Raw genomic sequence first — 15,617 nt, forward strand, 5'->3', positions numbered from 1 at the left:
GCCTGGGTGGCACAGCGGTTAAGCGTCTGCCTTCGGCTCAGGGCGTGATTTTTTTTTTTTTTTTTTTTTTTTTTTTTTTTTTTGGCATTTCTAAGTATACAAGAACTAGAAGTCTTATGTTCCTCTTCAAATTTAAGACAAAATGACAAAAAAAAAATCACAACAGCCTACAGTAAACTCCACCTCATCTTTTCCCCTCTACACTGAATAAATCACCTACCAAACACATATCAAGAATGATTCAAAATGTGCTAACATTTAATATTAAAGAAAAAGTGGAAAAAGAACAAAAAGAAAATGTTTGGTCAAGTTGCTGAAAATTACAGAAGACGTTTCTCTTTCATTTTAATTATAATTAACTTTAGTATATTGTTCCTTTTGTTTTACTGAACTACAGAATATTTTAAAGAGTCGAAATTTTATCTATTACGGTCAAGGAAAAGTGAATGAAAAAAAAAAATCTGCTAGGAAGTGAGGTCCTCCCAGGGCGCCTGGCTGGCTCAGTCAGTGGAGCATGTAACTCTTCATCTCGGGTTGTGAGTTCAAGCCCCATGTTGGGTGTAGAAATTACTTAAAAACAAAATTTTAAAAAAAGAGAGAGAGAGAGAGAGAGAAAGAGAAAGTTTAAAAAAAAAAAAGAAAAGAAAAAGAAAGTGATATCTTCTCTACAGCAATAGAGACTACAAAATCCTCCTTCTGCCTAAAGTCCAATGTGAGTCACCTACAGAAATACAATTCTAGGGGCGCCTGGGTGGCACAGCGGTTAAGCGTCTGCCTTCGACTCAGGGCGTGATCCCAGCGTTACGGGTTCGAGCCCCACATCAGGCTCCTCCACTATGAGCCTGCTTCTTCCTCTCCCACTCCCCCTGCTTGTGTTCCCTCTCTCGCTGGCTGTCTCTATCTCTGTCAAATAAATAAATAAAATCTTTAAAAAAAAAAAAAAAAGAAATACAATTCTACTCCAGAGAGTAAGATTAACAATGCATTCATTTGGGACAAAAGCAAATGTATATTTTCACTTCCTCCTGGAGAAACTGAGGCAAACAAGATTTCCCAAATGTCCCCAAAATAAACAAGTGGTGTCTGACTAGTGATTCAGGAGTCCCTGGCACTCAAACCTACTCTTTTCCATTCCATGAAAATCTGCAAAGAACACAGTAATCCTGTCTAAAACTTTAATACTTCTGAAAAACAGGATGAGGTTTTTATAGGAAGTTATCCCATTAAAAGGCCACTAGCTTTTTTTTTTTAAACAAAATACTCAAGTTGATCTTGAAATATATCCATGAAAATTCCAAAAGCACGAGTAAAGAAGGGAGATCAGCTCTCTTGCATAGTAACACACTATATTATAAAGGTACAGTGATTCAGTTTTGACAATGGGTCTTGAATAGAACAGAATGACTACTTTTGAGAGAAAGGAGGACTCCAGAACCCTCACTCCTTAAACCAAAACAAATTCCACATAGATAAAAGATACACAAATATAGCTTTCAAAAAATATACAATACTCAAACCTTCTGGAAGAAGCCTTAAAAGTAATACTTCAAAGGGGGGGCAATTTAAAATGAAGACGTAACAGTTATGAATATCTATGTAACAAAAGCATTGGATGAACATTCGTAAAGCAAAGACTTCAGAAGATTATTAGGAGAAACAGAAGCTCATTAATTATATCAGACTTATTCTATCTCTCAGTCCACAGAATGGACAAAAATAAGAATACAGAAATTATGTAAGGCAGGTCTAACGTACAAATCCACATTTAACTCTGGACCCTGAAAATAAAGAATATACGTTCTTTTTATATGTTCACAATACATTCACAAAATTATCATATTTTATGCCACAAGAGGGCCACAAGTAAATATGTTTATTTGAAAGTAACTGTAAAACAGAGGTACGAAAGAGATGTGATAATGAATGCAGGATCCCTGAAGTAACTTCGCATAATCAGACACAGCTGTGGTGCGGGCAGAGGTAAGAACTTTCAGTTCCTATAGTAGTTCGTTGTGATCACTTTTTTTTTTCCAAGAAGCCACAGAATCCCTTGAGAAAAAGGTACTTAAACCAGCTGCTACTTCCTAAAATACCCAAGGTAGAAGATTATTTCCTATTTCAAACAGACTAAAAGAATTCCATCTTCCACTGTGTTTTCATGTTTAATTATCTTCAAAGAGAAGTTCATTCCTGGGCTTTTCCTTAAACCCCTTAACATATATAATTTATTAATTCAAGATCTGTTTTTGGCGAGGTGGAGGCCATCTTTCACCACACTTCCTATAGCAGTCCTTCACATGCATGAAAGGTTGCTTTGTAAATTAACCTTTGTATTTAATAGCCAGGCTAAATACCGTCCTTACTGTCTAAATCTTCACTTCCTTATGACTGGACTGAGCTGGGACTTCCCTAAATCCATCGCCAATCCTTATTGGATGGCTTTCCAAACTAAGAAAAATGTACTCTCAAATTTCTTTTCCACATGTTTAACTTGTTTATATTTACGTACCAATTAAGGAAAACTCTTCGAAAATAGAGTCTCTATTTTAAAAGTACAATTTGTTATGGAACTCATTTTGCCTTTATTAAAAACAACAAAACAAAACGAAAACCACAGGGCTGAGTTTTGATAGAATTAATCCACAAAAATAATTTTTATTTCAAGAAACTGCCACATGGCAGTATTTCCTAAAACCATATTTGCCCTGTTTAAAANCCGCTATGAGCCTGCCTCTTCCTCTCCCACTCCCCCTGCTTGTGCTCCCTCTCTCGCTGGCTGTCTCTATCTCTGCCGAATAAATAAATAAAATCTTTTTAAAAAAAAAAAATAAATAAATAAATAAAAACAACAAAACAAAACGAAAACCACAGGGCTGAGTTTTGATAGAATTAATCCACAAAAATAATTTTTATTTCAAGAAACTGCCACATGGCAGTATTTCCTAAAACCATATTTGCCCTGTTTAAAAATACCATCCTTTCCACTTTTATCACTTATTTCCATGTATATTCTGAAAGGGCAGTTAGTCCTAACATACATCATGACCTGCTTTTTCTCCACTTCAGGTCAACTTTGTCAGAGATCCTTGTGGCTGACATGAGATCAAGTTCCACACTCTCATTATTCTCCGTCACGACACCCCATTTGTTTTATGTCATGGTGCTTTAACAGTTTGTGATTGTTTCATTGGCCAGTTTGTTTGCTTAATTTTCTGTCCTCCACTCCACCCCCCAACCAGTTATGAGCTGCTCTTCATGTCGGGAGACAGATATATCTGTCTGAACCAGCTCAGGGCCCTGCACACACTGCGGCTGGCTCTCAGTGAGCAATGAGGCACTCATCAATACATAATATGGATAATATTAAAAGCACTGTTCATGTATGTGAATTGGCCACAGTCATAAAGCTATTAATGCTGATATAATCTTTAAAAGGGATAGGTAAATTAATACCCAGAAGCAGTGAATTCCAGTAACATGCCATAATGTTGAGGCTCTAAAGCTGAAAGCACACGGGGCAGACTCATTAAAGGCAGCCATGTAGGAGACCGCTAACCAGGCCTCACAGCTCTTTGACAGAACAGCAGCCGGAGTGCTGGAAACGTGATTCACTTTCACTACCATCACACACATATCTAAAGACAATTTCAGAGCATTTCATAAAGTATTTTTGTTCATAAAATAGATCTATCTTTTCCTGGAGTTTGGAACACACCACCGATTGGGGGCATATGGTCACCACCCTCCCCTAGCAGGACCCAAGTTTTAAAGATAATTTCCAGAAGCTCTACTCAGATAACCTATCTCTGCATTCAAGACTGCAGTGAATGGGAACAGCTAATTTTTGCCTGAATGTTTTTATTTAAAAAAAAAAAAACTACACATTTATATAATAATTTCTAGGGCTATTCTGCAGTTCTGAAATAAAGGATTTATATATATACATATATGTATATATATGGTATATGCATAAAATTTATATATATTTATAAAATATATATTTTATAAACATATACACAGCTATTTGCGGGGTTTATGAGCTGTGTGTTGGAAGATTTATTTCCTACTTTGACAAAAACATGCATTGATACTTTAAATGTTAATCTGGTTTTCTTTAAATATTCCTTGATATAAGTTTCTTCATCAAAAAGCCCAATTTTAGGAATACTATAAAGTATTTCTATGAAAAAATAGTTGTTGTGTTTTTAAGCCATATGTATTTAAAACATCACATTATTTTTTAATAACCAATGCAAAATTGATCAGATCTCAGAGCCACCAGTTCCACAGCCCAGCTGACTCTAAAGGTAGTAAAATAGCTTGCAAAAAATTGACTGAATTAGATCAGTTTAAATATGGGCTAGGGTGGACATATAGTCTGAAAACAGTGTAGTGGTTTTTCCAAAAGGCATAAAACTATCCTAGGACGCAGCAATCCCACTCTTGGGTATTCAACCAAGCAAAAGGAAAATGTATGTCTACATAAAGACTTGCATGCAAATGTTCATAGGAGCATTATTCATAATAGCCACCCCTACCCCGTGAACATACACACATACACAACCACCAGTCTATCATATTCGGACAGAATACTACTCAGTTATTACAAGGACAGAACTGATAACATGCTACGCCATAGATGAAACTCAAAAAAATTACGCAAGTGAAAAAAGCCAGATATAAGAAACCACAACATTCCATGTATGTGAAGTACCCACAAAAGTCAAATTTACACACAGAAAGACTGTTGCATGGGGCTAGGAACAGGGATTACCTACAAACAGACATGAGAGATTTTACTGAGGAGACAAGATGTCCTAAAAACGATTTATGGCGATGGTTGTATCAGTTAGTAAAGATAACTGGATATACACTTGAAATGGGCAACTCTTATGATACGTAAAATATACCTCAAAGTTGTAAAGGAAAAAAAAAACCAACTTGGGCTAAGAAAAAGATTCATAAAACGAGAAGTAAATAAGAGATAAAAGATCTGGGTGATAGTGAATATATCCTGATGAAAGCAAGCTATTCTCCTCCCCTCCTGTCAAAAAAGTCATTTACCAAGCTACCGAAAGACCAAGTAGGAGTAAAGTTTCTACTTTACTCTTTGAAATAATAGATAATACCAACACCTTGGAAGTACCACCAGAATATGGATGACCTCAGGAAGAGACCAGGTTTTATTCTAGGCTTATCAGGAGAACTATCATAATCTTTTCAAAGCCTACGAATTAAAGTCCACATTAAGTAAATCTATGATTTTCACTTTATCCTTAGCAAAACATGACTGTTAAGAAAAATACGAAGCTATTTGTAAGAATAAGGCATCTGTCGTGAAATTTAAAACAAAAACCGCACACTATCAACAAAATGATCAAAATTATCAAACTCAATCTTTTATTAACTTCCAATTGAGAGTTTTTTGGCTTCTGGGCACAGTTCCCACTTAAAAACAAAAACTGTTTAATCAGTTATTCTGAATTTTACTAAAACCAAGTAACACGACAAGCAGACAACAATCATCTCTCTATTCTTTCCAACATTTTCAGCTAGAAACTGATTTTGGAAACAAATGTAACATACTGGGTTGCACTGTATCTTTTTACTATGCTAATGTCAGTAAATGCGGCTGCCTAATTTCTTTCCTGTGGTACAAAGTTTATATTTACACAGCTTTTTTAAATGGAGAGTTAGCACAAGTATAGTTTAACTCTAAAAGGGAAGTGAGGGGGTAAAGGGAGATACATTGGCTACAACAGAAAAACCTAATTCCTAGAAGTGTAATTGCAGATCTACGTTACTTGAAAAAAAAAAAAAATGAGAGTTAGCTATGTGTTACTGTCCAGAATTTTGTACCAATATCCCTTTTAACAAAATTTTTAAAGTATTTAAAATTCAGCGTATTAACTCAAGAGGCTCTGTTTTCCTTTAAAACACACACACACACACACACACACACACACACAAATCATAGTATCATGGACTCATGACAGCTGAAGCTACCAACTTACTAGATGGGCCATCTTACTTAGAAATGTCCATGGCACACTGGGTGTTACATGCAACTAATGAATCATCGAACTTTACATCGGAAACCGGGGATGTACTGTATGGTGACTAACATAATATAATAAAAAAACATTTAAAAAAAAGAAATGTCTATGGTAAAATATTAATTTCTTAATCAGGAGAAAAAAACAAGCAATTTCTGCAAAACTAGGAAACAGGTTTCACTCTTTTACCCAAAACAATGGGAACTGGTTAATTTTATACCACTCCAAAAATTCACACCCATAGTAAATCAGGCACACCTGCATTTTTAAGGTAACAAGAATAAGGGGAGCAACTTAACAAGTTATCCAGATGCACATGATCCAGGATGAAAGTCACGTGAGAGAGCAGACTCTAGTATGACCACGAAAACATATGCACCAAATCAAAATTTAATTACACTGCAGGACACTGTTTGTGAATTGTGCTACATATTTTACCAACTGCCCCCCTTTTGACAGGACAGTTTCCTGAAGGAAAGTTCCAAGAACTGAAGAGTTACAACACCCACATACCAGAAAGTGTTTCCTGAATTTTGTTACAGGAACTGACATCTGCTATAATTTGAACATTTACTTCCCAGTAGGAGTCCCATTTAAAATTTTTGTTGAACATTATTTGTTCAACGACAGTAGACGAAGGCAATGTTTTGTTAAAAACAAAACAAAACAAAAACACCACCACCACCACCTTTCAGTTTCATAAAGTTTGGGTATAATTGACCGATTCACAGTTGTAACTTTTCCCCTGGGAACAAAAACATGTGCAGCCTGATAAACTGGGGTGTGTGTGTAGCGTGTGCATTCATAGTTTTGGGAGGCAGCCCAGAATGGGCAGGAATGGGCAAATTACATAACCAGGTCCTTGGAAGAAACAATTCTTAGGAAAGTGCTGCATTATCAAACTTGGGCATTACTTCTTGGTACCTTCCTTCTCCTTTTACTTCTTAAATTTAGTGCATCTGGACACTTGAGCAATTGCAGTTTGCGACAGATTAACATAAATTTACAGAGATGGAGATCTACTTTTCCTACCAACCTCTTGTCTATTTCAACGGGGGAAGGAGCAAATATTAAGTCAAAATGTAACTGCAATGCACGATATACTTTATGTATCTCTCACACACAGACTCCACAAAGGGTAGTGGCGGGGGGGGNGGGGGGGGGGGGGGGGGGGGGGGGGCGCGGCTGGCCTCAGAGAAGCAGGTCTCCACCCAAGCTCCACCCCAGACCTGTCCAATCAGAATCTCGGGGGGTGGAATCAGCACACTGGCAAGCACTCCTGGTGATTCTACTGTCAAGTTTGAGAACCTTGAACTTAATAGGACTACCCTGCATCTAAAATATTCTTTTATTTGTCTACTTGCCAATCCAGCAGTAAGCAATACTAAAAAGAAAGGCAAGATCATTTGGGGTAAAATACAGGCAAGCCAGTGACTCAAGAGTTACATTCTTAACTCTCTCCAGCCCACCCAAAGGATCATGTGGCCCATAGGTCTCCAAGTATTCATCACTATGTGAGCAACAACATTATGGAGCAACAACAATTCTTGGTACTTTTAGAGTGTGGTCAAACTGTGGGTGCCCTTTGGAGATATAATACTTAATACCAAAGTAATGGCCATTTAGGAGTCAATCGACGATATATATTTGCCCCTTCAGTGAGCTTCAGTTCTTTTTGACAGGATGTCACTACTGGGATTCTTTTTAATATATTAAACCTGACCTCAAATTACTGCTTAAGTAACAGCCTTAAGAATCTGATTGTTCAATCAGGTTAAATTAAAAACAAAGCCAATAAACCATAACAAGAAAACACGTTCACCAGAGAACAAGACTTTCAGAATATTAAGTCTGCTGGCTTTGTGACCATCGGGTTAAGCTTTAACTTACTGTGGACAGCTTGGAAAAGGGAAAAGTTTGCACAGAGGAGATTCTCAACACTGATCACTGCCAAGACACAAAAAGTCAGCACTTGGGATTGTTTTGAAGTTAATTTTTACTTTAGGGTCTCTAGGGCATTAACACCAAGCGTTATCTTATTTTTCCCCTTGAGGCCTAAAGCTAAGCTCCACCTGATACATTTATAGTTGAGCAAGATATTACTGTGCATTCAACCTCCTGTATTATTCTGAGCAAATGAATACATGTATATTCATAATAAAATTAAAAACAACCTGAAGCAGAGCTAAATACTACAGCTTTATCTCTCCCAATTTTTTTCACTTATGTAAGAAGGGTAATCATTTAAGCTGCTGTAAAAGTTATGCACACACCCTATGCCAATAAAACGTAACTGAACCACAACAGAGATTATGATATCCAAGCTTGTTACGTTTGTACTTCTGAGCCAAGAAACTTTGTCCTAAAGACGTAGATTGTATTTCCAACTAGTAGGGAGGGAAAATCAGAAGGCGCCACCAGTTGTAGTTCTCACTACAACTCACAGGACTTTCTCTTTTAAAAGACAGATTTTGGAATTAAGTTTATTTGCCAATCTTGGAAAACAAATGAAATGGAGAAATTTCCTAATAGAAAACTAAGTTTATATATTTAGAAGCAATCAAATTGTATGTTATATCTCAAAGCAGCAATGAAAATAATTGGCTTTATAATTCCTCCACTTTACAGCTATTGGGTAATATACAGATTTGGGGGCTCAAACCAAACGACAGTACCAAAATGAGATTTCCCTCTTATCCATGATTAAGATAACATTTTTCATTACTGAAAATACATGAAATTTAAATTGCTTAAATGCAGCATTCACTAAATTCCATTTTCTAAACAGTACAGAAGCAGCTATTGAATACCTTTTCATGCTCTCATACAGAATCCCCTAAATCTCTTGAGAGATCACTTGCATGAATGTTGCCAAAGGACGTCCCCATAAACTAGCTGACTGAAAAAAAATGACTCAATTCTCCTTCTTTATCTTGGAAGAAGCTGTAGTCTGTGAGTCAGGAAGCTCAGCTGGCTCTCAGGATGAACTAGAAGGAAATCACTTAAGAGACCTGTCTGTGTTTCTCTTCTGTCAAGGACACTGTTTACAGTGGCGTCATAAGGGAAAAAATGAAGACATTCAGTGGGTCATAATACTGCATAAATTATTTCCCTCTCAAAATCACTCCCTTGAACCGCACTTTCCAAAATACCATAGCATTCTTCTTTGCTATTTGCTCATACTCAATCAGCGCTTCTTTGCTCTCATGAATTTTCTTCCAATGTAATCAGTAGCTCGCAAATCAGGAGGGCAGAGGACAGAGCAGAACTGGTTCTGTACCAGTTTAAGAGCAATGCTTTTTGCAATGGAAAAATTTCCCTCACCAAAGAGATCCACCAAAAACCGGCTTCATAATAATCTTGGGAACAATCTGACTTTGCTTTCTTATTATTATTTTTTAAACTTCATTAACATTAACTTCAGTCAAATTCAAACAAAAACGCTGTGGGAGAACGGACTAAACCTAATTTCCTTTTGCAATTTGTCTGAAAGTGCTTTCTTCTGAGATGTGCTCAGCCACCAGATGCTACTCTCCTACAGAATTTCAACTCCCCCACTCCCCCCGGGGGGGGGGGGGCAGGGCTTCTCCAGGAGCATGAGGTGCATTTTAAAACTGGTTAATTAATCCCTGGGAGTAGGTGAAGGAAGGTATGTATATATTCCTTTCTAGAATTCAAGGATTGCTTCAATGAGGGGGTTAGCAGAGATGAGGAACCAGACAAAGCCCTCCCTTCTGTTTTATCCATCAACACACTGCTCAATCTAAAGCAAGCTAATCCTCACAGAAAAGTATAAATCTTCAAACTATTGAGATGCCATACCCACCCCTCCCCCCCTCATAGGCTAGCTATTCTCAAAAGAGGGCATGCCAGGTTGTATACTTCTAAAGTATTCTGTGCCTTAGATGAGAATTTGGAAACTAAAGCCATGATCTGTAACTTTTCACATTAAAGAAAGCAAGTTTGTTATAATTCCCATCAGAAAGTAGTCAATGTATCTATTGTACTTACAGGTTCCGATCTGAGAGCTGAGGCATAATATATGTCCTGCTCTAACACTGCATTTCTAGTGACTCGAATACTCAAACCAAATATTAAATGCTTTCAAAATATGGACCCAAAATCTAATTTTTAAAACATAGGCAACTGACCTTTCATTCAACAGATGTCTCCCACTTCTGGGAGAAAACAATGAGCCACAAAGCAAAACAGAATAATCAACTTCCTACTTTTAGGGGCTTTCCCCCCTACTTTAAGGTTTAAAATGAGGGAGGGAACTGGTCAACTTCAATTTATAAAGGTTCACATGCTAAGAAATACTTAGGCAGTCCCTCCCTCATTCAGAATACTTCTAGCTTATGCGGGAGATACTAAAAATGTGAGACAACATCTTAGGGAGCTGACTACAGAAAAGGAATACCCTGCCTAGCCTATTCACAAGAAAAATTAGTCACATACCAACTGCAAGTATCAAATGAAGAATATCACCTTACAGCAATGCCAAATAATGACAGAGAAGTGCCATGGCCATCTCATGTATTCACTGTCAGTGCCACTAAATTCATTTTCATCTAAGTTCTCATCTGCCTCTTCTAAGGGGGAAAAAAGTCAAACTATTTTAAATAGTGCACAATGAAACAACTGTGTTTAGAACAAACTGAGCTATGAATCTTAAGGGCCAATGAGTCCAACAATCCAAACTAATTGTTCCGAGAGCAAACAGACACTGTGGCTGGCACCTGGGCAGGATTTTACTACCCTAGATTATAAATCAGAGGTGATGGTTTTGTTTCTCTTAGCACTACTCTCAATAATTTGACCCATCTTGAGGTTTCCTTGAAATCCAAAACTATGGGTGACCTTCTCTTTAGATCTCAAAGACTACCTACTGTCCCACAAAATATAATGTCTAGGGGCACCTGGGTGGCTCAGTCGGTAGAGCGTCCGCCTTTGGCTCAGGTCATGATCCCAGACTCCTGGGACTGAGTCCCACATCGGGTTCCCTGCTCATCGGGGAGTCTGCTTCTCCCTCTCCCCCTTCCCACTGCTCTCTCTTGCTCTCTCAAATAAATAAAATGAAAGAAAGAAAGAAAGAAAGAAAGAAAGAAAGAAAGAAAGAAAGAAAGAAAGAAAAGAGAAGAAAGAAAAGAAAGAAAGAAAAACACAATGTCTAAATGAGCACAGACCACAATCCAGATGTAACTGTATTAAGTGAATATTTACCACTTGTGAGATACACTCCCATTATGCAGGCTAAGAAAACCACAGACATCATGGCCTTGTGGCTTTTTTCCTGGTTCAAGGGCATGTTTGAAGGCCAGGTAGAAGACCAGATATATACAGTCCTCCTATTTCTATTAGTAACAAGTTGAACTACCATACTGATAACTCAGATTTTCCCATTTTGTAGCAAAGCACTTTTAGCAGACATTGCTTTTTGTACACTTACATTGAGGCTTTGCAGTTCCCTTTTCACACCTCACCTGAAGGATTAAAGGGGAAGTCTGGAAGTAAGGAAATGCTGCAGAGTAGCCCAGTCAGGCATTGCTCTACCTACGTGACCTCAGGCGAGAAACACGCGGGCTGGGCCTCAGTTTCTTTCACGATAAATGTGAAAAATAAAAGTACTTACCTATTTAAGTGACTGAGAAGGATCAAAGAGATAATCCAATTAAAGCAGCTGTGCCTGGCACACTGCACGCAGCGTCCAATTAGCTATTGTCTCCTTTTACTCTTAGTTTAAGAGCTGAGGCATTGACATGACTTGCACCTGAGTTCAGACCCCAGCTCTGTATCATTGAGTTCTGTTGGATAGTATTTACTTAATTTCTTAGACCAAGGCATCTTAATCTAAGGCTTTATTCCATAGACCCCCTTGGCAGTTAAATTTCATTAGAGGTTGGCAAAGATGCAACTTCTGCTTCTCATCGAAGTTCTCCCACTACTTGGTCACAAGTTAAGAACACCTTTCTTAAAACAACCAAGAACATGGGGCAGGGGATACACCACGGAGTTGAGAGGATTAAATATATAAACCAAAGAGCACACTCTATGGAGTAGTTGTTTCTCTTCCTAGAAGGTTCTCCTAGGAAAAAGTCTCGAATTTTATAGAGCCCAAACTTCAGCATTCGAGCATCTATTTCTTTCAGTTTTCAGACCTGAAACGTATTTAGCCTTCAAAGACATCCCCAAATCACTGTACTCCATCAAATATCAACTCGAAGAGCCTTATTACTTTAAACAGGTGACACCAAACTGCTTTCTAGTAAAACTAAAAGTTAAAAAAAGAACTTAAATATAACTCTAAGTTTCCCTTAAGCACCAACTGCTGTCACAACTAAAATGAACTCACACACGGCAGTCTGAATCGTGTAATGATCACTAATGCCTTGTCATCACTCCTTAACACTCATTACCAGAAAAAAAAAAAAAAAAGGAACCAACTATGGAAAGTCAGAGCTGGAGGTTCTTACAATAGCGTTCCTCTGACAGCAACTGCGGTTCATTATCCTCTCCCCTCACCAACCCAGGCACATTCCCGGTCTTTGCCTACTCAGCAGATACTCGCAAGCTGTGCCGTTTTACGTGGAATACATTTTAGCAGTCAAATTTTCGATCACCCACCAGCCAAATTCTCAACCACCTTCTCCAAGCGAGCTGTTTTTACATGAAATGATTTCTAAAATTCCGATCAAAATACTAGTTCCCTCCGCCCCGCCACCCCCAAATCAGGAGAACCAAAGGGAGGTGCACAAAGAAACTAAATGAAAAATTTGGGCAAAGGCAACCAAGTTAAAACAATTCCTCCGAGAATAACAATTATTTTGGAAGACAGTAGAAATTTAACTTTTCACTTTTAACTCAACCCCTCTCCTCTCCTCTGCAGGAATTGTCCAGTATGCTCTCCCAACTGTTTTTTTTTTTTTAAATCTGACATTAAGTAATGAACCACAGCATCGGGAATGATAAGAAAGCAATGACAAAGCTGCTTCCTGCCGGTCTTCTTCGCAGCACCCCAACCCTCCCTCCCCCACCGCTGCCCGCAACCTTCAATTCCCCTAGCCACGAACACATTTAAAAAGTTTCTCTCGGTGCCTGGCTTACCTTGACTGGGCTGCCATAATTCAGTTTACAGAGCTCAAGGACTTCTGTCCATCGGAGCCTTCAACCCGCGGCCCTTCTGTCAGCGCCGCGCTCACCATTTGCCGGGGCCGGGCGGGGACGGTCTCCCCAGCGCGACTCCCCGGTGTTACGGGACTACCTGCTCCCGAGCCCGGGCGTCCTCAGCGCAGCCTCGGGCTCCGACCGTATTGGCTCGCACTAATCCTGATGGACATCCGGGCACTGGGGCCTCTGCAGGCGAACCACACTTTGGACCAGCTCGGGGAACGTCGCGTCCGAATTCAGAGCCAGTGAGATCCCTCGGGGCGATTTCGCAGAAGGGAAACCTAAGAAGCCCACGTCCAAAGCCCACCAGCGCACAGCTCCCACCGAGCGGCACTAGAACTCGGGCCTGCGTTAGAAGAAAAGCAAAATCGTCTTTCGGCTCGCCGAAAGTTGTCCGAGTTCGCCTGAATACCCCCTGTCAAGAAAGTTCTGGTGGTATGGTCCGCCTCCTTAAATGGGCACGGCGCTCCGCGGGCCCGAGCCGGAGGCTGCGCCGGGCGGGGGCACCTAGCCCGGGCGCCGACGCAGCGTGCTCGCTCGCTCGCTCGCGGCCGAGCCCCGCCTGCAGGCTCCTGGCTAGTGCTCTCCTGCCAGGTTTTTAACAATGTACAAACACACCGCGGGAACACACAGTACCCGGCCGCTCAGAACTCCAGCTCCAATTTGAATATTTGTTGAATATTGGGCACCAAGAGGCTACAGTGAGCAAGGAAAAAAGCCACAGCAGTGAACCGCGTTCGCTACTTCTGATCATTCCAATGCTTGCAGTCAGGAAATGTGCGACTAACGCACCCTTGTTTTACTTTGTTCGCTTTCGGTTTTGATTTCATTACATTGAGAAAACATTTACAAAACGCCCTTCCCTTTTTTGGACAACACAGTTTACAAAGTAAACAGTAACTCATTTTGGGATTGACATTTAAAACACAATCACCGAGGATGCAAACCAACAATACAGTAAACACTGTGTAAGAAATACAAAGGAAAATGGGTCCTCCTAAGAGGACCAGGGAAGGTATTTCAACAGTGCCTGCAGGTAAGCAGGACAAACCTTAAGGCAGGCAGAGATGGAGGGAGGCTGTGCTACAGCAACCCCTGGGCTCCAGGAGCACACTGGAGGAATGGGGAGCTCTTACACGAATGCTGATTGAATGCCTGCCTGGAGACTCCTCAGTACTACCTGGAACCGGTACATTGTTGTCCCCCTCACAAAGACAGACTCCAGACTGTATTACTAACAAGCCACGGAACGCAGGCATGTTGACCGCTGGCAAGAAAAAATACAATGCTGGGAGGAAGGCCCAATGCATCTTTATGTGTGGATCTCAAAGTGTGATTAGTGGCTCCTGGGAGTCCCCAAGAACTTCTGAGAGGTCAAAACTATTTTTATAATAACACAAAGACATGATCTTTTTGACTGTGCTGACATTTGCACTAATGGTGCAAAAGCAATTGTGGGGTAACTGCAGGCACCTGAGCCCCAACCAAGGCAGTGGCTGCAAACAGAACTAGTAACACCGCATTCTTCACCACCACAGACTAGCAGTTACAGTAGGTAACTAATGAAGCAAGCAGTAGGAATTACTACTTTTGTTAAACCTCAACAAGGCCTCGAGTAGAGGTCTTTTTGATGTTTTTTGTGACAAAACGAGAAGTACACAAGTACCGCTCTGCTCCTGCAGAGTGAAGTACAATCGTCTAGAAGAAAAGCACTGGTGTAACTGAGTTGCGAGCTAAACCAGCTGTTTTTTCATGGACTACCATTTTTACATGCAAGAATGATGAACTGTGGTTTTTCCAACTTGGGTTTTTGGCAGTCATCTTCACAAAAGTGAACAAAGTGAGCCTGTTTCCTCAAGGAAAACAACTGACAGTATTTATTGCCAATGATAAAATTTGAGCTTTCAAGCATTTTGGAAAACTTTACATCTGCCACTGATAGCTTCCCAATAATTAAAAGACTTTTCCAATGAGATTGGAGGAAGACCCAGTCATAGCCCTGACTCCATTTTGCCTTCAAATCTGTTCCTCTTGACTGTTGTTTTTTCCCCCTCCAGCTTTATCTGTTAACTCAGACAAGGGACCCAGTGGGCAAAATATCCAGTTGGGAACCAAAACTACCCCCTCAAGCAATAAGGACTGCCCTGACACCAGCAAGACCCTGCATGACTGACCCCAAGGCAATAATCAACCTGACCTTCTGCCGCGCAGCTGCAGAGTACCCACCGATCTTTGCTCTGCGTTTTCCCTATATAAACTTAGCACCTTGGAGACAGTTCTCAGGACATTAGTCCGCTGTCCTCCTGGTGCTAGCTTCACTGAAATAAATTCCTTTCTTGTTCACCACCACTGGTCTCTCAGCCTTTAGATTTTGTTAGCGGTGAGTGGCAGAAC

The 15,617-nt window shown here is 39.9% G+C and overlaps 1 protein-coding gene across 3 annotated transcripts in view; it reads right to left on the reverse strand.

Annotated features, from left to right (window-relative positions):
* AFF1 (AF4/FMR2 family member 1) overlaps positions 1 to 15,617 on the reverse strand; it is a 193,346-nt gene that overhangs the window by 108,051 nt on the left and 69,678 nt on the right. The window contains exon 1 of one of the 3 annotated variants that reach the window (XM_011232364.3): positions 13,161 to 15,585. The exons of the other annotated variants lie outside the window; for them this stretch is intronic. Within the exon in view, the coding sequence (XP_011230666.1) occupies positions 13,161 to 13,177 (17 nt within the window). The 5' untranslated portion in view covers positions 13,178 to 15,585. Of the gene's footprint in view, positions 1 to 13,160; positions 15,586 to 15,617 lie in introns of those variants that run through there. 3 annotated transcript variants of the gene reach the window in all.

The sequence above is a fragment of the Ailuropoda melanoleuca genome, chromosome 11, assembly GCF_002007445.2.
Source record: "Ailuropoda melanoleuca isolate Jingjing chromosome 11, ASM200744v2, whole genome shotgun sequence".
NCBI classification, from domain to species: Eukaryota; Metazoa; Chordata; class Mammalia; order Carnivora; family Ursidae; genus Ailuropoda; species Ailuropoda melanoleuca.